The sequence below is a fragment of the Papio anubis genome, chromosome 8 (assembly GCF_008728515.1).
Source record: "Papio anubis isolate 15944 chromosome 8, Panubis1.0, whole genome shotgun sequence".
Classification (NCBI taxonomy): domain Eukaryota; kingdom Metazoa; phylum Chordata; class Mammalia; order Primates; family Cercopithecidae; genus Papio; species Papio anubis.
The window spans coordinates 130,909,015-130,933,765 of record NC_044983.1 but is presented as its reverse complement, the minus strand read 5'-3'; the positions used below and the strand labels follow the sequence as shown (position 1 = coordinate 130,933,765).

Below are 24,751 nucleotides of genomic sequence, written 5' to 3'. Positions count from 1 at the left end.
GTAAGACGAGGGTCCACAGAAGAGCTGCGAACATGGCGGGCTAGGGAGGGCCTCCAGGGTGAGGGGATGCTTCAATTCCACTGGGAAGTCTGGATAGGCCAGCAACAACTAGCTAGACCAAGAGCTGGGTGAGAGTTGTGTTCATTCATTTGTGTTCATTTATTTGAGTGGGGTAAGGAACTGTGACTTCGGGCGGAGAATGGCACTGATAGAAAAGCTCTAGATGGTTTTCAATCCATCAGCGCTGGACCACAGTGGGGTGGGGTCAGAGCATGCTGTGCTCCAGGCGGCTGGGGAGGCCAGCAGCAGAATCACACCGGGCTTGATGTTCAGAGCCAAGGAGGCTGAGTTCTATCCTGAAAGTCACTGAAGGACTCATCACATTAAGATCTGAAAAATGATTTCAGCAATGGGTGCTAATCACTGAAATATACAACAGAGATTTTGAAACAGGAATGTCAGTCAGAATCAACTTCAACCGGACAGGATTTTCCATCGATAAGGGAGGGTGAAATTCAGACTGAAAAATGATCTGCAGTCTTTCCCAATCAGAAATAGAATCAGGCATAAAATAGATTGTTTTTTTAAAATAAGTATGGATTTTTTCCTTTCTATCCCTACAAAACACTGAATATCAATATAAACAGTAGATAATGTTTGGCAGAAAACAATACACTTTATTTCTTAAATTTATCACATATTCTATAAAACGTCTCATATTTTCATTTAACTTTTGACTCTACAGTTTTATTTTTTCTTCAAATCATTAGTTTTTAAATTCTGGAACCTGTCTCTGTATACAGTGACCAGAGTCTTTAATTTTGAGTTAAACAAGAGAGCTAGACTATCTAAATTGTAGTGCTGTTCACACGATTGTGTGGGTTTTTTTGGGTCTGGGCTGACCGTTCCTAACATTGCCTGTCAGGAATCATCTTGATCACCACTGACAATGCCATTCACTTACTAAACCCTTACACTGTCCAATAACTATGTGAAGAGATGGTTACAAGAGGATGAAAAAGTGAGAGCACCTATTTTTTAAGGCACGGATTGGCTATAAAATCACTAACCAGTGGAAACAGAAGTTTGTAGAGTTCTTTTTGGAACACAGACTAAATGAGGCACTATCTGCCCAAGGGAATGGAGTAGGTCAAGCTTAAAGGCAAAGAGGACACTACACTTGAAAATGGTTGCACTGAATTTGTGCTTCTTAGCAGAACCTACAAGACCCTTCATTACATGTCCCTTTCCTACCCAGCCAGCATCATCTCTTACTTTCTCTAATGATCTAATATACCTGAAGTTTCCTCAATGATCATGTTTTCTTATAATGGCAAATATTTACATACAGCAACCAATGAGTGAACACCTTTATTTGTGCCAGGTATGCTTCTAATCTTCACAGCAACCCTAAGGTAGGTATCACGACTGTCTGGGGAACCTGCAGTTTAGACTCCTGTTTAGAGAGGTTAAGTCACTGACTCAAGGTCACAAAGCGGGTGAAGGGCAGAGCAGAAGTATGGATGCTCCGAGAGGACCTGCCCTGTGTGGTTATCTTCTACTGGTCTTAATATCTCCACGGGCCCCTTCTGCGACCTCTGACCAACCTGCCAGGGTGACACATCTCCCTTCCATGCGCCTAGAAAGCACGTGTATCTCTGTCAGAGCTCTGCAGACGTTGTCTCTGTCCGTTTCCCCAGTAGAGTGTGGCACTTGCAAGGACAACAATGATGTCCTTAATCACTGTCCTCCTGCCATCTGCAACACAGCAGGTGTTCAGCAGATATATCTGAGTAAATACTGATACTGATTTGACTTGGAATACCCGAGACAAGAAGATTCAGAACCTAAACAAGTGAAAGACTCCATGAAGGAATCTGGGGCAGGGGCGGGGAAGAGAGAGAGAAAGGGGCAGTTACCATTCACCATGCTCAGCGTTGTGTGAGATACTCTCTGGGAAACAAGGTAACAAAAATTAAAGGCTCCTTCTCTCAAAGAGCCTTGAATCTAAAGGAGGAGCCACTGTAATATAAAAAATGACACTGTAACAACATAGTTAAGATCAAAGACTCTGGATTAAAGTCAATCGTTCAAATCGGGGCTCTACCAGTTATAAGGTACATGAACAACATAAGCGTGAAATTCACCTCCTGAAGCTTAAATTTCTTCCTTTTTTAAAATGTAGATGACACCTTCTTATGGCTGTGAGGATTCAATAAAATAATTTACAGAAAGTGATAAGCACATGCTTGGCTGTTATGGCAACTTACAACCAATGTAAGTCATATGATACCAATATTAAAATAAGGAAATATAAACCAAGTATGCTCTTTAGAGAGGGCGGAGGGATCACAGCCTGATTTAACTGGTGAGGACATCATGGAAGAGAGGGCATGGGGCTGAGTTCTGAAGGACGGGTATGGTTTCTTCATGCAAAGATACAGGCGACAGCAAGTTGTGTGTTATGGGCTGTCACCTCCATTTGGTTTTGCAGTATTTGAATACAGGGTTCCATGCCTTACCAGTCTTTGTATGACCAGTGCCCCTGTTGTGTCCAGTATGGAGCTCATGTTCCATGGATGCTGGCATATGAGAAAATAAATGAATTCCACGGGGGCGAAAACAAAGGTGAGAAGGAAGCAATTCGGGAACAATGAAATGTGCTCTTAGAGACATGAAAAGACAGGCTTATCTATAGCAGGGTCTTCCCATGGAAACAGAAAAAAATCAGGTCTGGTGGAGCATCAGCCAGATAAGAGAAGATCTCGAAGGCCAAGTAGGAAAGTTCCTGTCTGATAGTGATCTGGACCTTTCTGGATCACAATCCCTTTTTACAGTCTGATAAAGTTATGGATGCTTTGAAAAAATGACAAGAAATATAAAATTGTACAGTATTTCCTATTAACTCTGAAGAGCACCTGAGGATTGACCCTCTACCTCTCCATAATTCTGGATTTATTATTCTGTATGCCAACTCCTTAAAAAATTATTTAATACAGAAAAAAGTTGTGAAAAACTTCAATAACATCACACACTACAGAGATGCGGTGGACATCACATTCCCATTCCGTACAAGAGAAAAACAAACAACAACAAAAATCCAAACAGACAAACATAAAGAAAATACAATAAACTTAGTTTGGTCCACAAAAATGATGAGAATTGTTTTCTTTCTAAAAGTAATTTAATTATTTCAGGCTAATTTTGGCTATTAAGGAAAACCAAGGTCATATATTTTTCATATATATTAAATATGTAAATACAACTTTGACAATTAAACTTTACATGATTGTATCACTTTCAGCTTACAAAACACTCTGACGATATTATCTTAATTCTAACAAGTGCATGGGATAAGCATCATTTTCACTGAACTGATAGAGAAAGTGAGACTTGCCCAAAGTCACAGTTACTGGCAGAGCTCAAATACAAACACTGAAAAAGTAAGACTCTCTGGAAGATCACGGCCTATTAGTAGTAATTTTTTTTTTTGCCTATGCATGCACATAGAAAACTATTTTTTGATGCTTTAGAAAAAAAACCAAGAGGATGTAAAACAGAGACAAAATTCCGAAGCACAGAAAACCATGCTTCCACAAGACTAAGAGAAATACTGTCAAAAATTTCCAGCATATTTGTGTAATTTTTTTTTTTGCCTATGCATGCACATAGAAAACAAAAATTGAGATACTATATATTAAGTTTGGCAAATTGCTCTTTTTACTGAATAATCTGGAAAATTTTTTTCATGCTATTGACTAGACTGCTAGATATTTTCTGAAGAAAGTAATCTGAATACTTAAATACCAGGATGAACCTGAGCCTCCAATCTCTGCCACTTATAATGAAGCTTCCTGGGCCTGACTTGTTTACATTCAGGAAGCTTCTTTTCTGACTTTTGGAGTTAATCTGACATAATCACTGGTGTTGTACTAGGAAATCAGCAGGGGAAATTTTCCATGTGACTTCAGATAAGCGTGAAATTGTCTTCATCTTCCACACAGTTCAGGATAATTGGAACAAAAAGGCAAACTTACCTTTTTTTGCTTCAGGTGTTCAACCAGTTCCTGTGACATTCCAAGATGGCTGACATTTCCTAACAAAAGAAAAGACCTTTTTACTCAAAATAAAGAGAAAAAAATCCCCCAAGAAATAAAAATTAAACATTTTACATAATCTACAATTAAAAAAGCTTAATGATTAAAGAATAACTTTATTAAATATTTGTCAGTTTTAAGAAGTGCCCTCAATTACTAACCAAATAATGTATTACAAATAACTAGTTATGAGGTTTTACAGTTGTTTAATAGGGAGTAATTGGCCCCAATTAAACTGACTAAACTAAGGCTTTTTAGATTACTAAAACAAATTAAACTTTTTAAAATGAGAATTTAGGTGATCTTAAAACTTTTCTAAAATGGATAATGAAACTTGCTAAGTTGTAATCTCCCTGGTTTTATTAGTTATATTAAGATAAATTAAGTGAGATTAAAAATCTTATTTGATTTATTTACCTTTGAAAATGAAGACCGTTTAAGGGTTACACATCCTCAGCCTTGGCGAGTGCGACCTCAATTAGTCAAGCCAGAAAGTCTTTAAAAGCTTTGTGCTTAGTGCTTCCAGCATGGAGCGAGGTGTTCATTAAGGTACCAAAATTCTCATAAAAAATCCAAAGTTGCACTAGTGAAAAAACGCTCAACAAGATGAAAACTGATCACATCTTTTTCAGAAAATCCAGTAGTTATTTTAAAACCAGTTTTTAAACAAGATTTGGTTTTGCGTAGTTTAACGTGCCACTCAAGCAGCTCGATACCATTTGGACTCTTTAAACAGCATTTAAGTCTATGGTGAGTATATAATGGTACATTTAATTTTATACCATTTTTAAAATAAGTTGTACAATGTTTAGTGTGACCCTTTTATGACAAGCATTGTTAAATGAATTCTTTCCCTGTTTACAACTATTTATGAAGGCCTTTTTAAATAAAAAAAACCCATGAAATTGTTAGCTCACACACACAAAATTTCTTTCAAAAGTTTATTTAGTATCAAGCAAGAGGAGACTTTGCTTAACACTACAGAACATTTCAAGACTTGAGTTACAAAAGAATACCACATTATTAGCACTTGTAATTGGCTTCCCTTTTTACGCATGTTGGCAAGAGAAAAAAAAAACTAGCATATGGCTGAAAGATCAAATAACTAAATTCTATGGAAACCTTTAAAATGAAAGGTGAGGCTTATGTTAAAAGAATAGATTAACATATTTAGTAAACCTATTTTTTGTTTAACACTAGTTAATCAAAGTTATTTTTTTTCCTTTTGATGACCTATTTTTTCATATACAGACTGGAAATAACAAAATTTTACATGTCTTTTTTTTTTTTTTTTTTTCTGCCCAGGTTGATGTTTCAACAAAGTAGTTTTAAGTTCCATCCATTCAGATTTTAAGCATTTTGATTTATTTAAAAAGGGATTGTTCATAGAAAAAAATTACTTTGAACAGTATACAGGACTGGTGGAGATTGGCTATTTCACAACATCAGACAGTACAATCAGTATCTGCCATATGGCTGGTCTCTGTAGACGCCCTTTGCTGTCCTCGCTGAAGGTGCCTTGTGTCTTGAGTTAGTCCACTCTTCTTGTCCTACAATCAGTAAGATGAACCACAATTAGATTGCTGCCACGAATCCCACAGGCTTCATTTTTCAGACTCTAACTTAGCCCTGAACCAAAGGTACATGTCATATTGAAAATATATACCCCTGGTGTACTGAAAAGAAAAACAAACAAGGAATTTACTTAAATAAATTACAAACACAAGGAAAAATAATCATCTCACTTGCAAAATTTGTCAGCATGAGAAGAAAAACGGTTCTTGTATCTGAAATGGCAACCAACTTTGCAAGGACTTTCCTTTCGGTTACTGATTTAATAACAGTTTACAAGTTCAAGTAGCAAAGAGAATTGCCTTTTGCTAAACATCTGGACATTTATGAGTGAAAAAGAGAACAGGAAAAGGATCACTTAGATGTTTTCGAACAGTAAAAACAAAGAAAAAACATAGATGAACATCTGTGAAGACAAAGGAGAAGAAAACTGGAGAGCAAAATGGGAAGGGGCAGACTGAGAAAGGGAAACATGATCTCACTTTTCATAGGCGCTTTCACCGAAAGACTGAAGGAAAGTTGCATTGGGTTGAACTTCACTTCTCAATAACACTTTACGAATATGAAATAAATTTAACGACATAATGTGAGATTTCATTCATCATAATGCTAAATCCGTACTGGACAATGGTATTAATAACCAAGGACATTCTATCACCTTTATCTCCTGAAATTAAACACCTGTTCAGCCTGAAGATTACTTTTAATGAGTTATCTATAAGTCTTTGACATCAAACAGTTAACATCCCTGCTGCAACATACAGCAATTTAAAAGCCATGTGTCCACAGAGACCAATTTAAAAAGCTGTGAAGGAAAAATGCTTAAAATGACCTCTTCTTTTGATACAAAACATGTAATCAATGTCATTCCCTCAAGCTAACTTGCATCAATTTAAGTAGCTGCATTCAGCAAACCAACATATTTCTCTTAAGTGTTTGTTATGGATAACCAAAAAAAAACCAACAACAACAACAAAAAACAAATCCAAGGTGCAATCATCACCACTTCGGGCAGGTGATACAACAAAATGCACTTCAAAAGGTTTAACACCGGAAAATGGATTTTCAGTTCTGTTAAGAGAAATGTCCTAACATCCTTTAACCACAATCCTGATACACTTGCACCAGGTACCAGGGATTCATCAGAGCTTTGCAACTGATTGAAGCTTCACGTTCTCTGATCTCCTTGCCCTGCGGCAAAGGCTCTTCTTACTACTGCTATGTTGCTGCCGCCAATTCTTTTAATTAAACCTGTCATCCTTCTGCATAGTGAGACTTTGGACATGAAGTCCCCGGCATCTCTACCAGCTCCACTGAATTAAGAGGGGTTTAGCTGCCGTCCTGTGAAGCTTACAGACCCTGTATCTCCTCCTTGGTTCAGTGCTTTTGTAACCTTTATGAAATGACTCCCAGTGTAATCTTTTTCAGAGGGTTTGAGATTGGAAATGAATTAAAATATAAAGATGAAGGTGGGAGAATCACTTCAGAGCTGTAGTCTCAATTGCTTCATTTCCCTTCGCTGTCAAGAAACAAAGACACTTCACAAAGACCCAGCTATCAAGTGTCTGCAGTTTGAAAAACTACTCTGTGAGAAAATCAGCACACGACAATCAACCCAAACATAAAATTGAAGTTCAGAATCTGGATTCATGCAATCTTTGGCAAGTCTTTAGTCCTCTTTAAATATTTAAATAATAAAGGGGCCTCTAAAAATAGCTAGATATGCACAAACGAATTGACAGGAAGCTGCTGTTTCAGAGTCCAAATGTCCTTATAAATCTCTCTTCCCATTAAGATCTTTAAGGTCTTTCTATGGCCATCTCTCCTCCCTCTCTTCACATGCTCTGGCCAGTCACTCACCATAGGAATCGTAAGTCTCCTCACTGAGTCCATGTCCGTAATCATAGTAATCAGCACCACTGTAGTGAACAAAACAAAACAAAGGACAAAATCATCTGGCTGTGAGTTTCAACAGTATTCAATAAAGTACTGTAAAACTTAAAGACAACTAATGAAGGGCAGGACTGAACATTCAAAGGAAGTCCCACCGAGATCACAAAGTTCTAAAGCGGAAGTGTTAACTTTAGGATTATCAAAGGCCCCTTGTCTAGCTCCCTAATTTTAATACATAATAAATATGTTTTGACATTTTAACCACAACAATTGGCCACCCAACACACGGTAAGTGCTTAAAAGTACACAAGGGAATACAAAGACAGGACCTGACCTGGGAAGACTGGGAGTCTGCAGAGAGGGAGGATGTGTTTGGACAATTCTAGCCCAGTGTGCCAAGAGCTAGGGCTGGGCCTGTGCAAGGCACCGTGGGAGTGGGGGAGGAGGTAAACACTTCCTTTCCAATAGATGGGATGTTTACAGAAGGCAAAGACTTTATTGCTTCTTACACCCTCATCTACCAGAGAACTTGGTGCTGCATGAATTGTGGGTGCTGTACCTTTTAACACATTAAAAACAAATGCCCAGATGAAATGTTTTCTTTCATCGGCACTGCTGCATCACCATCCAGAAACTGCCAGGAAAAGGAAAGGTGGCTCAGCAGCCATGGCCACATGGGACAGGAGAGCAGAGAAATGGATCTCTGCAACCTTGTCACAAGTCTGGTTACACGAAGCCAAGGATCTTTCCAAAGTACAGGCAAATTCATGTTCCAATGTACAACATCCTTGAGAGAGCACGAGCAAGGGGCCATCACTGACAGCAAGAGAGAAGAGTTACCACTGCCATTTTGCAGATGATGCAAAACAGCCTACAGATATACAATATACTTGAACTAGGAATAATTTTTTACAGGAACAGACTTGTGAAAAGTCTAGATTACTAAGCCATAACCATTCTGTGTATCTGAGAAAGAGTTTCCACGGACCCTCTCAGGCTTTCCTCTTTCCCACTTGACTTAATTTTGTAGGGAAACAACCATCCTGAATTTGTTATCTTAGACTGTCATGAAAAGAAACATCCCCATTCTCCCAATTTCATACAATAAAGAGGTTTCTAATCAAAATGGAAAACGATCCAGCGCAGCTGTTTAACACCTCAGGAAGTCACAGTCTGAGGAGCACAGATGCATGCTGTGAATGCCGACTGAACACCAGTCGCTGCGATCCCACATCACCCCCAGCCTCAGAGAGTAAAACTGCCATACCCATTTGACAGATAAGGACACCGCAGACCAGAAGAGCTAAGAAGTCAGCCTAAATTGCATGGAGAATGGTATAGCTGAATCTCTTTGCCTACAGAGGCCAGACTTGTGGTCACACCCACACGGACTTTTTCCCAACGTCTTCCTTCTCAGGAAAATGACACCAGAGACTAATCATCACATTCAATGACTACAGCGCAGCATGGCCATTCCTATGAGAAAAGTGTAAGCAATGGAGCTATGTTCCTTTTTATCTCAAAATATGAGCATAAGTTTTTACATTTGCTACTCCTTCTGCCCTTAGAAGGCCCTTCTCTCCTCTCCTCCAGGCTACTTCCAACTCAAGCCCTTAACCTAAATGCCACTTCCAAAGAGAACCCTGCTAGTCTCCCTGAGTGAGGTTGGTTTCCCACGACAGCATGTCCTGGTTCTCACCCTTCTGGCCTGGAGGAGACCCTCACATTACATATGTTAAGTGGGTATATGGAGAAAGGGCACCTCCATCACTCCAGTGTGTCACGAATGGCTTCTTGGAGCATGCAGTGCTTGCACCGTGTTCTGAAGGAACAGGAGGGTGAAGGTGAAGACAGGTGGAGAAGGAATGGACAGAGGCAATGACAGCAAAGGTCTTCCAGGCAGAAGAAACAGTATATGCAAAGCAGAGGCAGGAAACAGGTTGAAAAATGTAGGTGTCTACAAGCAGTTCAAACAAGTATAGTAAGTATTGATGAAAAATGCCTGCGCCGGGCTGGGTGCGGTGGCTCACGCCTGTAATCCTAGCACTTTGGCAGGCTGAAGTCAGAAGATAGAGACCATCCTGGCCAACATGGTGAAACCCCGTCTCTACTAAATATATATATATATATATTATATAATCTCTCTCTCTCTCTCTCTATATATATATATATAAAAATTAGCTGGACATGGTGGCACCTGTAGTCCCAGCTACTCAGGATGCTGAGGCAGGGGAATCGCTTGAACCCAGGAGGCGGAGGTTGCAGTGAGCTGAGATCATGCCACTGCACTCCAGCCTGGCGACAGAACGAAACTCCATCACAGAAAAATAAATAAATAAATAAAAGACAAATGCCTGGACCAGAATATTCCTTAGGATAAAATACTTCTTCTACACGTAGAACATAGGCCCCACTTTGTTATCCTAGCTTAATCATACCCTTACAAGTTAATTAAATGCAGTGTAACATGGTGGTTGATTTGAGCTCTCTGTATAAAATAAGTTATCTGAAATGTGCTGTGTTAAGCTCCGCTGGCTTAACACATTACAGAATAGTCCCTACTATAGCTGACCTAATATACCAACTAGCAATGTGCAATTTTTCCACAGAGGTACATGTAGCTATAGAGTTTTAAAACATGGTCTTCAAATTGAGGGCTGGCATTCCTAAAACAATTTAGAAGGAAAAGGAGTGTGAGAGGAATGCAGCTATTGCGAGCCACACCACCGCCCAACTGACAACTTCTCACGCGCACAAGCTCACCTAATCTAAAAAAACTCTATGCTTTTACAGACGAGGCAGCTGAGGCCCAAGCTGAGCCATCTGCCCAGGGTCACATAACTTGTAAGTGGCAGCACCTACACTCAAAGCTCCGAACACCACCACTGCCATGTGCTGAACACAAATGCTACAGGTGGCTTTTGCTCACCACGGGTGGCCACCTTATCGGATTGGTTCCCACTTTGGCTTGGCCTTTTGCTCTTCCAGAATTTCTCTTGTTTGCCCTCCCTCGGGCTTTAATGATCCTTCCTCGTGCTCAGAAACAGAAGCCGGGCCCACATGAAACATGCTGCCACATGATCATAGTGATCTGGGACTGCCTTAGTCTCTCTCTGGTTTCCTTTCTGTAGTCCCAATTTTCCCTCACAGAATAATACACAGTTATGGTGAGAAGAGGAGGACTAACTGAAAAAAGAACAGATCAATTTTTATATTCAAAAAGATAATAAACCAGCAGAAACTAACAACAAAAGAAAAAAACACTGCTTTCCTGCTTAACTTATGATAGCTTTAAATATGAGAATGCTATTAAAGTATTAGCAGAATATTTCTCTTGTCTTGAGAACTGAAATTGAGACTCAATTAAAGCTGTTGACAAAAATGTCTGTCAGCTGTCAGTCCAGGCCTGGGCCTCCACCCGCGGTGCCACCCTGGGAGGGCGGCTTCCATGTGGGGGTCTTCCTGTGCATCTGCCAAATCAGGGGCTGGTCTAGACGCTGCTCAGGTCTCCTGGCAGCTCTGACATCCTCCATGGCTCTTTCACAGCATCTCGCCCCACCGTAGTCAACATAATTTCTCATTTTGTTGAAAATAAATTGGCAAATGCTTCTTGGAAACTCAGCACTAAATTAAATGAACCTCAGTCTTTTTTCCAAGGGTCAGAAGTTAGATCGTAATGGCTCCTTAGACAAATACAACCTTGATGTTCTTGAGAATTTTATCTCTGTTGCACAGATAAATGAGTAACCTCACCATAACACAGAAAGGGATTTCCTTGACTGAGACAGTTTCCAATTGTTTAACTTGGAACTGTAAATGACAGGTCCTGCGACTAATAAAGAGAAGGGTTAACAACTCCTTTCTGACCAAACTAAACCTCCTTTATTAAATGAAGTGAGCAGTAATGAACATAACCATAGACTGGAAATTTACTGTGAAGTGCTATAACATAGTTCAGCATAATAAAAATGAGGGTAGAGAATGTTTTTCAGTGCACGGAAGGTAAAAGGTAGCATGATTAGGTCCAGCAATGGTTTGGTGATAAGACAATCTTAGTTTTGACAAGTGAAAACTTTAAAACTGACATTTGCTATCATTTCACCCAGTTTCTGATTATTTATTGCAAGACTGTCATCAAGCCGAGGAGCTGGGAGCAGCTGGGTCCCATTCTCATACCTGTCAGTTCCGTATGAATTGCTTTCGCAGCATTTCATTTCGTCTACCTCAAATGTCTATTAACCAAAGACGTATCCTATTTCCCAAGGATAAACTAAAAACCCAACATATGGCAAAGGAGAAAAACACTAAAAATCTCTTCATTTATGGATACAACTTTTAACATTGATAACAGGCAAGAAAACACATTAGGCCAAATATGAGAATGGGCAAGAAACACATTAGGCCATCACTAGCAAAAATCCCTTATATAGTCTCGATCTCTTCTTTGAAAGTTTCTTGCTCAATGAAAACTTGATTTACCTCTAATGACAATTCTTCCCCAGCAACCCTCTCCACTTTTTTCTTTAACTCCCACAGTGGAGATGTCACTGGGTGATGTGGTTTGATGTTTGTGCCCCTGCAAATCTCATGTGGAAATGTAATCCCCCGTGTTGGAGGGTGTTGGAGGTGGGGCTTGGTGGGAGGTGACTGGATCATGGGGGCAGACCCCTCATGAATGGTTTAGCACCATCCCCTTGGTGGTAAGTGAGTTCTTGCTCAGTTCACAAGATGTGGTTGTTGAAAAGCCTGTGGCGCCACCCCCTTCTTTCTCTGCTCCCACTCTCACTTGGCCTTCTGCCATGAGTAACAGCTCCCTGAGGCCCTGTACTGCCTGCAGAACTGTAAGCCAATTAAACCTCTTTTCATTACAAATTACCCAGCCTCAGGCACTTCTTCACAGCAACTGCAAAAATGGCTGAATACAATGGGCCTAGAGGAAAGGAGAGTATTTTTCCTTTTTTTGGCTAACCCCTCCCGCCCCTAAGGTACAGACACCTCTGCCATTTCCAGACCATCCTGCTTCACTCCTCTGAACAAACACCCAGCTTTCAATCTCTAAACAGCATCACTGTCCTGAGTCCTGGTGATGTCAGCATATGGGAAGATGATCCTTCAAACATGAAGGCCTCTCAACTTTCTGGCTCCTCTTGTCCACTGACCCGGCCTCCTTTAGCCATCCCCTCCACGTTGCACTCTAGGATCTTGCCATTAGCAATCACTTCAGTCTTCAACTTCATATATCCCACTCTCTATGATTTCCTCTCTTTCAGTTTCTAGGATTATACCAGTTAGCCTTTCAACTTCATTGCAATCATCACCATTTTTCCTCTTAAACTTTTTATCCCTTATCAAGTTAACCATTGAACTTCAAGTTGCTAAATTCAATGGTCAGTGCTCATCCACACGTTATGTGACCGATCGGTAACTATCTGACACAGCCGATCACTACACCTCTTCCTTGATAAACTTTCTTCAGTTTGCTCCCAGGATGTTATACTTCCTGGTTTGCTTCCTACCTCACTAGCTGCTGCTGCTTCTTTTTTTTTCTTCGAGACGGAGTCTCGCTCTCTCACTCTGTTCCAGGCTGGAGTGCAGTGGCGCGCTCTTGGCTCACTGCAACCTCTGCCTCCCGGGTTCAAGCGATTCTCCTGCCTCAGCCGTCCAAGTAGCTGGGACTACAGGCGCGTGCCACCATGCCCAGCTAATTTTTGTATTTTTAGTAGAGACAGGGGTTTCACCATGTTGGCCAGGATGGTCTTGATCTCCTGACCTCGTGATGTGCCTGCCTGGGCCTCCCAAAGTGCTGGGATTACAGGCGTGAGCCACGGCACCCGGCAAGCCATCTACTAACTTCTAAATTCCCAACTCTATAACTGAACGCTATGTCTTCCTATCCATCTAAGATTTAGTCACTTATTTTATAATCATCTTCTATTCTGTGAGCTGTTTACTCAAGGTGTTAGTTTTCCAGTTTGTTAAATATGACGTTTCTTAAATGCTTTGTAAATTTTAGATATGTGTTAGTTTTTGCTTTTGAGGTTCTCAGTTTGCTTGTCTGTAAAAGCTACCCCTTATTTAAAATAGGCTTCTTCTGGTGGCTATGGAGAAGGACACAATATACTATTGGGTGGGATGTGCCAGTAACGTATGCTTTGTCTCTGGGGGCTCCTGGGTCCTCCAGAGGGTGGGACTACCCGAGGTTTGGCCTCACATTGTTACAGCTTTACTCGGGGATCCAACACCATTACCCTGCACTCAGAACCAATGAGTTGGAGGCAGAGCAGACCAGCCTTGCTGTTTCACAGGCAGCTCTTCAATCAGTTATGAGAAAACTCTGAGCCTCTTTCTATCCTTTATAGCCATTGGTGTGGTTTGGTTAAATCTTCCCTAAGCCACTCTACCATTCCAGCACCCTTCTCTCGAATGGGGTTTCGTCCGATTGTGTTTTTTTCAGAGGTTTGGTTTCATCTACTTCCTCTTTCTCAGGAATCTTTCAAAACTTGTTTCTGTCACTTCATGGGATTTTAAAAAGGAGGGGTGGGTGGATCAGGTATAGGCACTTAGTCCATCTTCTTGATTCAATCTACTGTTTTTTAAAAGTCCTTTTTAGTTTACAATGCACTTAGATAATCTTTTAATTCTCAAAACATATTATTTGAGGTAGACATATTATTTAATTTTACAGGAAAGAAAACTGAGACAGAAGACAGGAATGACACCTCATTCATATTTGTTCTGGACAGTGCTAACACCTAGCACGTAGCAACATTCCAAAAGAGATCCATGAATGACTCATACAAACACTGGGACTGCAAACTTTGTCCATGTCTCAATGACTCATCTGTAATAATAATATTTTGTTGTCATGTCTGTGACAATCTGGGGGGAGTGGGCGAAGGGGTAGTAAATTCCTTCGGAAGTCACATTACTAAGTTCTGCACTATTTAAATTTAATGCAAAAAGTTTTCTTGATTATTTTGCCCCATTCCTTTAAGGAAAATTGTATCTGTAATTGTTATGATAAAATTTAAGACTTTAGCTAACACCTACTAAATGCTTATTATGAGATAGGAAAAATAGAAAGAGTCATGCATAATCCAGGTAATTGCTCTAGACTGACCTAGTTTAGTATTTCCTTTCTATTTAGAAGGAGACTTTAATTCTTCTACTAACCATTAGGAATTTTTATAAATAAAGCAAAATAAATGAAAAGTAATATTTAAAATAAAATTCGGGACTACTCTTGTTTTCACATTATCATACATAACTGAAGATTTTAAATTCTTTTAAGATAAATGACTAAAAAATTTCCAGTCTGCTTTCAATAAGAGCCTTATTTATCCAATAGTTCTTTTATAACATTTAACAATATTTCCCCAGGAAGGTATTGAATAATATGTTCCAGAATTAGGTTGTGCAAGTTGGGTGAAAAAAGGAGTTACAGCCAAAGTCCAGTCACCTGACTACAACTTTGCTGAATTTTGGCTTTTCCTTGGTCTTTGTTCCCTAGTGCTCCCACTGGGGCAATGCCACTGCTATGGCTACTGTCATTTAATCTGGGAAAAGAGACAGCAGTAACTTCATTCTCGTCTTGTTTTCTTCAATGTGTTCAGAGTAAATACATTACTGTTAGCCTGTCCCTCTTACCCTGAGAATTCTGAGGCCAGACGGGGCCAGTTCTGATGAGTGAGGCAAAAGCTCAGCCCATCTGTGGGGGCGTCCCTGGCATGCACAGACTGCTGTCCATGGGACTAGAGGCAATGATGCTATTTCTGCCCTCAAGGGGCTTACAATGTGAGGACAGTCCCTTGATGGGAAGGCTGCATGAGGTGTCAAATGTTTCAGACAGTTTGCTTTATTCTTCTCTTGCTGCTGGATCCATCATAAGTCCACCTCTCCCACAGCATTACTGCATCTTACTTTTCAAAACAGCCTAGGGGAGTGGTTTCTACAGTGTGACCTATGAACTCTTTCAGGGTTTCATCAAGTCAAAATGTTTTCAGAATAACACTAAGATGTTACTTGTCTTTTTCACTGTACCGAACTTTTACGTGATGGGTAAAATTGTTGGTGATTGACCAAAAGTCAAGGCAGTGGCACCAAGCTGCATGATAATTCTTTTTCTTTAAGGCATTTTCACTTAAGAATGTCCTTGATGAAGTAAACCTTTACTAATTTTATTAAATCTCAACTATTAAAGACACATCTTAACTTCTGTATGATGATGGGAAAAGTGCTCTTGAAAGCAATTCTGGGGCACACTGAAGTATAAGGGTGATCTCAAGGAAAAGCACCTGAGGCCATTCCTTACATTGTGAGGTCAACTAGCTGCCTTTTCCATAAACATCATTGTTACCTGAAATAACTCACAGCAATGAACTAGGCTTACTCAGACTTGGGTATTTGGTTCACATTTTCAACTGTCACCTTAAGGAAAACAACCGACAGTTTTGGTTACCAATGACAGAATTTGAGCTTTCCAGTAGAAACTGCAATTTTGGAAAACCAGTATTTGCTACTGTAAACTGATGGCAAAGTCAATACTTATCTCTGTGAGATCAGTGGTGATAATATGACTGTTTTGATATTGCCTAATGAAATGTATCACAGCACTGTGAAGATACGCATAACTTAGCGAAGTGACATTTTTCAAATGATCCATGCATGATGCCAAAAAACCCATCAAGTGTATGGAGACCAAGATATTTTAATGTAACAGAGTATGAAAAGATTACTGGTATGGTTTTACAGTCTACATTACAACTATTCTTTAAGAAACTACTGCTGGGCTGGGCACGGTGGCTCACGCCTGTAATCCCAGCATTTTGGGAGACTGAGGCAGGTGGATCACCTGAGGTTGGGAGTTGGAGACCAGTCTGGCTAACGTGGTGAAGCCCCATCTCTACTAAAAATACAAAATTAGCCAGGCATGGTGGTGCATGCCTGTAATCCCAGCTACTCAGGAGGCTGAGGCAAGAGAATCACTTGAACCCGGGAGGCAGAGGTTGCAGTGAGCCGAGGTCATGCCATTGCACTCCAGCCTAGGCAATGAGCGAGACTCCGTCTCAAAAACACACAAACAAGCAAACAAACAAACAAACAAACACTACTACCTGCCAAGTTTTGATGTACTATCAAAGAAGAATAGCGACTATTATTTGAAAAGGCTACTTTCCCCTTTCCAGCTACATATCTGTTGTTCCAACTACTTCAATCACAACAACATACCACATCAGAAGGAATGCAGAAGCATAAATGAGAAGCCACAATTTTTTCCATTTTTTTAAGGAAATAGAGATATTTCATAAAAACAGATTATATTTACGAGCAATGGGCTGTCACATTTAATGACTGATAAATATTTTTAAATGTTTCTGTTTTAATTTCTAATGTAATAAATATTAATATATATAAACCACATACACTAAAGCATGTTGTGGCTCTCAGTAATTTTTTTCCCCACACCACACCAATGTACTTCACTAGTTTTTAAGAGCATGAAGTATACAGGGATGGTGAGATCAAAAACTTTCAGAACCACTGGCCTAGGACACATGGCTTTAGTAAATTTTAGGAGGCCGGCAGAGTGAGCATTACGCTTGCCTGAAGAATGATTCTTTTATCTGGAAAACTGTCTCCTTGTCCAGCAGTAATGAAGGAAGAAGTATTCACTAACTAGTTAGCCAGAGGACAAAGCCCAATGTCACAAATGCTTAGTCTCAGATCTCACATAATACCATGACTACAAAGCTCTGTCTTCTGGGGTAGACAGCAAAAAGTCAGAGGAACTAGGATGTCACATCAGCAATGCAAATATAGAGATCACCCTCAAATCCTTACAAACAGTTTTAACATGGGAATAGCTTCAGTTCCCTAACTAGCATGTTTTATCTACTAGTGCCAAGCATGTAAGAGAAACAAACAAGTTTCAAATAAATAATGTTCTTTAGGAATTAAAAATCACATTCACTTACCAATAATTGGAATATTTAAATAATTTTCCATTGAAAATGCCAAACCAAATTTATAGTTTAATCAGATAATCCCTCTCTAAGAGAAAGGCTCAGCAATCCTATCAGCTTACAAAAATTGAAGGTCTGGCTTTCTAAATTATAGAGCTTTCAGAGTTGATACTGTGAACCTGACTGTTAGACATTTCACTGCTCAGGAGAACATCCATCACAGTGCTGACAGGGGAGGGAAAACAAGGGCAAACTTAAAAAATAATTTCACCACATTTCTCAAGCTATAAAATGTGATTTGGGAAAAACAGTGGGAAGTAGGACTTAAAATAATTTGAGGAATCATTCCTGCTCCCCATTTAATTAAAAGTTAACAAAAAACCCCAGTTTACAATAGAGTCCTATTTTAAGAAATGGGTTGATATCAAGTGTATACACATGTAACTGAGTCAGCAACTGACAGGGGTTGAGGGGAGGGAGGAATGACTGGGCAGAGCACAGAGGATGTCCAGGGCAGTGAAAGTACTCTGTGTGAAACTCTAATGGTGGACACATGACATTATACATTTGTGTTAACCCAGAGAATCTACAACACCAACAGTGAACCCTAATGTCAACTAAGGACTTTGGGTGATGATCATGTGTCAATGTAGGTTCACTGATTGTAACAAACATACCACTTTGGTGGTAGATGTGGATAATAGGGAGGCTGTGCAAGTGTAGAGGCAGGGTGTCTATGGGAAATCTTGCCTTCCTCTCAATTTTGCTGTGAATCTAGGACTGTGGTAAAAATAAAATCTTTAAAAAAATCACAACTGAAAATTTATCCCCCAGGGACAAAACAGAATTTTAAAATGATAGCTGAGAAAACAGATCCTTTCCTCTTATAAATTAGTAATTTAAAAAACAATGAAACTGGTTTTATTTAAATATTTAATAGTACTTCGTAAAACAGAGGATCTATTTTGTAAAACAGAGACTATTAAAATCTGAACTTTATTGTGGCATTAAAATGAGCTGATATTTCTATACATTCTACAAGGAAAGTGGACTCACCTGACTTATTAAGTCTTGCCATTGCTCTAGAAGAAAGTTATCCATTTTACCCTTGCATTTGTAGGCAAACTGGGGTGCACAGCAGTACAGCCTTGTTGTTAAGTATCTCTGTACCACCCAGTGGGAGGTGAGGGCATGAACACCTCACCGTGCAGGAGAGACAGCAACTGCTCCAGTGAGACCAGGCCGAGTCCTGGTTCTGCCACTTACCAACTTCGGCAGTAGCCACGCATGAAATCAAACAATACGAGACAATCATATCATGCATGCATTGATTCATTCATGCATGGATTCAAGTTATTTAAAACATTTAAGAAACAACACAAATGCATTACTTTCATGGAGCTGTCTTTAGTGGGAAAGACAGACAACAAACCATTTATATATATGTATAAATAATATGTCGCATGATCATATGTGCTACTTAGAGTAAGAAGAGCAGCTAAAAGATTGGAAGAACTGAACTAAGACTGTTATTTTATGGTGTAGTCAGAGAACTCTCTCTAATAAGGTATCCTCTGAGCTGAGATTTGAAGGAATTGGAGGAGATATGCAGATATTATCTGGGGGCACAGTACTGTGGGCAGAGGGACTATTAAATGTCAAAGTCCTTCAGGGGATATATTCTTGGTACAGCTGAGGGCTAGAAAGGAAGGCAGTGCACATGGAGCAGAGAGGACAAGGGAGAGACAGGGCCACAGAATCAGTAAGAAGGCAGGTGGACCATGTAGGGTCATGCAGGTCACTGAGAGGCTTTCATTTCTTATGTGTGTGTGTTTAAAATCCTGGTTGAGTGAAATGGGAAATTTTTCTTGGTTCCAAGAAAAAACCAGAATTGTTATTTACAGAGAAAGGGAAGAGGATAGCAGCAACAGCTTTCAGGGCATGGAGAGATCAGGAGTTTGATTTGGGACACATTAGGTTTGAGAGACCCCCCTCTGGAGAGGAGGCTGCTGGAAAGAGAATCCAGGGATCAGAAGACAGGTCTGACTTGCAGACATAAATCTGGGAGTCATCATCATTGCTCTTGGTGGTTAAAACCATGAGACAGTGAGACCACTGAGAAGAGAGCGAATGGAGAAGAGGTCAAAGGAGTGAGTGCCCTTGACTCCAGAATGCAGACGGCAAGAACAGGAGGGTCTAGCAAGAGATGGAGAATACCCAGCCAGAGAGAGAGGAGCCCAGAGGCTCCGAGATGGTGAGGGCCTAAGACTCTTTAGAAGGAAGGACGGATCCCTCATCAAGTGTGGCAAAGGTGCTCAGAGGAGGTCACTGAGGATCTGAACAGAGTTGTTTCAGTAGCAGGGTGGGGACCAAAAGATCAAGTTCAAGAGAAAGTGAAAGAAGATCAAGCGAAGACAGCGAGTTGAGACAACTCTTTCACACTTTGGCACTGGGTTTTGTAGAGAAGTGTGTGCGCATGTGTATACATAAACAATCAAGCACCGCATAATGATGTTTCAGTCAATGCCAGACCATATATACCAGGGCAGTCCCTTCAGATTATAATGGAGCTGAAATATTTCTATCGCTGTAGCGTGGTAGCATCATAATGCAATGCATTACTTGTGTTGGTGACAGTGGTGTAAACAAATCTATTGTGCTGCCAGTCATATAAAAGTCTAGCACATACAATTATGTACGGTGCATCATACTTGAAAATAAAATTAAAGGACTATGCCAGTGGTTTTCTATTTACCATATTACACTTTTTATCATTACTTTAGAGTATATTCCTTCTACTTATTAAAAAGAAAAAAATATAACTTCTGGTTACCTCCTGAAGGACCTGCCTGAGGCTGTTTTAGTTATCTCTACTTGATCTGTAAAACAGCCTCGGGCAGGTCCTTCAGGAGGTAACCAGCAGAAGGTACTCTTATCCCAGGAGATGACAGCTTCATGAATGTTACTGTCCCTAAAGATCTTCCAGAGGCACAAGATGTGGAGGTGGAAGATAAGGACGTAGATGATCCTGACACTGTGTAGTGTGTGTCTGTCTTAGTTTTTAACAAAAACGTTTAAAAAGTTAAAAAAAAATTAGTTTAAAAACAGAAAAAGCTTATGAAATAAGGATACATTTTTGCACAGTTGTACAATATGTTTGTGTTTTAAGCTAAGTGTTATGAAAGAGTTAAAAAGTTAAAAAATTAAAGTTTATAAAGTAAAAAAGTTATAGTAAGCTGTTAATTTATTATTGAAGAAAAATACTTTTTTTTTTGAGATGGAGTCTCGCTCTGTTGCCCAGGCTGGAGTGCAGTGTCGTGATCTTGGCTCACCGCAACCTCCACCTCCCCAGTTCAAGCAATTCCCCTACCTCAGCCTCCTGAATAGCTGAGATTACAGGTACATGCCACCACACTCGGCTAATTTTTTTGTATTTTTAGTAGAGATGGGGTTTCACCATGTTGGCCAGACTGGTCTTGAACTACTGACCTCAGGCAATCCGCCCGCCTTGGCCTCCCAAAGTGCTGGGATTACAGGCGTGAGCCACTGCACCCGGCCGAAAAACACTTAATACATGCAGCGTAGCCTATGCATACAATGTCTATGAAGTCTACAATAGTGCACAGCAATGTCCCAGGCCTTCACAGTCACTCACCACCCACTCACTGACTCACCTACGGCAACTTCCAGTCCTTCAAGCTCCATTCATGGTAAGTGCCTTACACAGGTGTACCATCTTTTTTTATACCGTATTTTTACTGTATCTTTTCTATGTTTAGATAGGTTTAGATACACAAATACTGACCACCATTGCCACTGTCCACAGTATTCCGTGCAATGACATGCTGTCGAGGTCTGTAGCCTAGAAGCAAGAGGCTGCATCATTCAGCCTAGGTGTGCATTAGGCTATCCCATCTGGGTAGTAAGTCACTCTTCGATGTTCCCCCAATGATGAAATTACCCAAGGATGCATTTATCAGAATGTATCCCTATTGTTAAGCAACACATCTGTATACATACATACATATATTAAACTTTATAACACATTGCAGATACATATTACCCCATTTCACGAAACAGAAAAAAAAAAGCAGGTTTGGTAAATTAAGAAACTTACTTAAAATCACACAGCTGGTAAGTGGTGAAGCCAGGATTAGAACAAAGGTCTGTGTAAATACAACAATGCTCTTCTTAATTTCTCTGACACCAAGGTTTTATGTTATCAAAATCAGCAATATTACACTACCCAGATACTCCCCAGGGAGTCAGTCTGCTGAAACCCAGACCACAGGAATTCCAGACCCAAGGGCTCCTTCCTCAGGAAAGCACAGGCACTGATGCTCCATCAAGCTCAGGTGGGACTCCATAGGCAATTACTTGTTCCAGGTTCTCTTCCAGGAGGTTTTCTAGCCTCCCTACCAGACATTCCTTACTCCCTCCCTGCCCCCAGGCATGTCGCTGTAAACGCTGGTGGCTTGTCTCTCATCTCTTCGCTCCCATCATAAACCATCTCCTAACAGGGTCCAGCAGCAGAATGTTTCCCTCCGGAGGTGTTTCTGCCCATTGTCTTGGCCTTTTCCGTAATCTTCCAGAAGTTACCATCTGGGTGGAGTCTGCTGCCATGAAACAGTCAGAAGCCTGACAGGAGTTACTGAGTAGACTGGGGTTAGAGCATTTGCTTTCCTATCAGGTGAAGTATTCAAGCTCAGACATAGAACGTGGGTTCTAACAGTCCTACAGTATTCTAGATGTCCCAATCGATAACTTCAGTATTTCTTCATACCTCAATCCAATGCCTCTCCATCTCACATTCTAGCTATTTCACTGGCTGCTATAGGATCAACTACGATTGTTTGTAAAGCATTTTATGGACAAAGTCCATTATTATTATGGAGACCTAGCATGCAGCAATGATTAAGAGCCCAGAGAATGGATTAAAGGCTCTCTGAGTTTTGAATCCTCTTCTTCCACTTAGAAGCAGGGTAAGCTTGGGCAGGCAGCTAAATTTTTTGAGTTCCAGCTTCTAAAGTGTTTCAGACATAAAAGGTGCTCAATAAAGACACTGATAGAAGGAAGGAATGAATGAAGGAATCTGGCTTATACTTTCTGCTCACCAAGTGTCTGCTGCAGCTGTCTTACAGCCAGGCTGATAATGAATGAGTAATAATTAAATGAGTTCACCTACACAAAACACTAGTCACTGGCCTGCCATTTAGTCAGTACAAAATAAATGGTGACTATTATCCTTAACCCTATTGTAATTAAGTTTGCAAAAACTCAGATATAACAATGACTTTGTCAAATAAAAGGATTTCAAATGCTAATACAGCTTTGCCAGAGAATTGGAGACAGGAACTTTGTCTTTTACAGCTGGTCCTTTCCCTTTTCTACTGTGAAATACTTCTAAACTTTATCTCCACTACAAAGTGCAGGAACTTACTGGTACTTGGCTGAATCAAAGGGAAGAAATCGACCTTCAGAGGTCATGTGGCCCATCTACTGGCCTTCAGGCTAAACTGTCTTAATCATCTGAGAGAAATGATTATCTCTCCACTTTCAAAGACTTCTAGGGATGAAACCTGAAAAACCTGTCACAGTAATACCCTCGAACAGATCTGCCAGAAAGTTCTTGCTTTGTGTTTAACCTTAATCTCTCATGAGACACTCAGAATCCTTTTTCTCTTATTTTATTCTCCACAAAGCTTGAGTACCACCTTCTGTGTAAGAAGACTCAGGAAGATAGATTACTCAGAGCAAGCAATAAGGAAGCGTGTGCCCTGGAAGTTTCTGGCAAGACTGATTTAGAGATGCACCTATTGCAACTACTACTATCTGACGCTAGGTGATGGGCATGTGGAGACAATGAGTTCACAGTCACACGAGACACAAAGACATGCACATAAAATTTAATATCACACTAACAATAGATATCACTTATGAAATACCTATTATAAGCCATGTATTTTACAAAATTTATCTTTCATCTTTAAAATAAAGTTGCAATAAAGCTGTTACGTCTATTTCATAAATTTAGGTTTAAAAACAACACTTTTCTGCCATTTAAGAAAACAAGCTCTCACCATGTCTACTGTGTTTTGTGAAATAGTCTTAGTATGAATTTAGGAGGTTCAGAGACCATCTTTTTCATTCAACATCTGTTCGGCAGATATTTACAGAGCACTCACTATGTGCTGGGCCTTGGAATGCAGCAGCAAACAAGATTCGGTCTTTGTGATAAACCATGTTGAGTCTAGTGCACAAGTGAGACAAGTGTCAACAGGGAAATGGAACACGATGATACCGAGAAACCCAGAGTTCTGCAGGAACATGGACGTGGGATACCTGAACCAGTTTTGGGGGACATGGGAAGATTCCTGAAAGAAGAAATGCCTCAACTGACAACTAAGAGAAAAGCCAGACAAAGATGAAGAAAAAAATCATTCTAAGCAGAACAGCAGCATTCATTCTGTGTTAGTAATAAGAAAGCAGCTAATCAGAGCCATAAAGTTTAGACACTGTCTAAGTCACATGGCTAGAAATGCATGGAATCAGGATAGAAGTCTAGTTACTCTAAAAGCCAAGTGTAGATTTTTTTCAACACCACTTGCTTTTCACTACCATCTAATTTAACTGGCAATCAGTACATTCTCAGAATAATATGAGATATGTTTGGGTACTTTAAAAAAAAAAGCCATGTAATTCAGAATCAAAAGGAGATGACGAGAGGTAAGATAACTGATAACCAACATCTAAGAGAAAAAGCCAGAGACACTTCTGGGGTGCCGGAAAAGTTCTCCTCATGGTTACGTGGGTGTATACATATGTTAACGTGCACTGAACTATTTTTTTTCAGATAAATAAAAATTTATGCTCTTTGCAGTATGTACATTATATCTCAGTAAAAGGAAAAATCTAAAAGAAAAATCCCTAATTTATATGTTAGAAGAACCAAGAGGCATTTATTGTTGCCTGTTTAACATGCATCTTCACCTTCTTTCTTACCAACAGATCCCTTACAATGCTAGGGATTGGGCACTAGTGATAACATATCAATCCTTTTGCAGATGAAGCAGTCAGAGAGATAGAAGCAAAATTTACAGAGTGAAGCTTCTAGGAAATTTCCTAACAGAAGACCAACTCACCTAGGAGGCATGGCTTTCCACTCTTTCCCCTGCTTCCTGACTGAACCTCAACTTGGCAGCTGGAAGTATAATAGCCACTGTGAAT

The 24,751-nt window shown here is 40.1% G+C and overlaps 1 protein-coding gene across 7 annotated transcripts in view; it reads right to left on the bottom strand.

The window, feature by feature from the left end:
* KHDRBS3 (KH RNA binding domain containing, signal transduction associated 3) overlaps positions 1–24,751 on the bottom strand; it is a 205,786-nt gene that overhangs the window by 3,667 nt on the left and 177,368 nt on the right. For 4 of the 7 annotated variants that reach the window (XM_009213634.4, XM_009213639.3, XM_009213638.4 and 1 more), the window contains exons 8-10: positions 7,530–7,588; positions 4,515–5,647; positions 4,038–4,096 (exon numbers count right to left, since the gene is read on the bottom strand). In XM_009213634.4, coding sequence (XP_009211898.1) covers positions 5,556–5,647; positions 7,530–7,588 — 151 coding nt within the window. In that variant the 3' untranslated portion in view covers positions 4,038–4,096; positions 4,515–5,555. The remainder of the gene's footprint in view (positions 1–4,037; positions 4,097–4,514; positions 5,648–7,529; positions 7,589–24,751) is intronic. The other 3 variants (XM_009213635.4, XM_009213641.4, XM_009213640.4) reach the window with 3 other exon arrangements.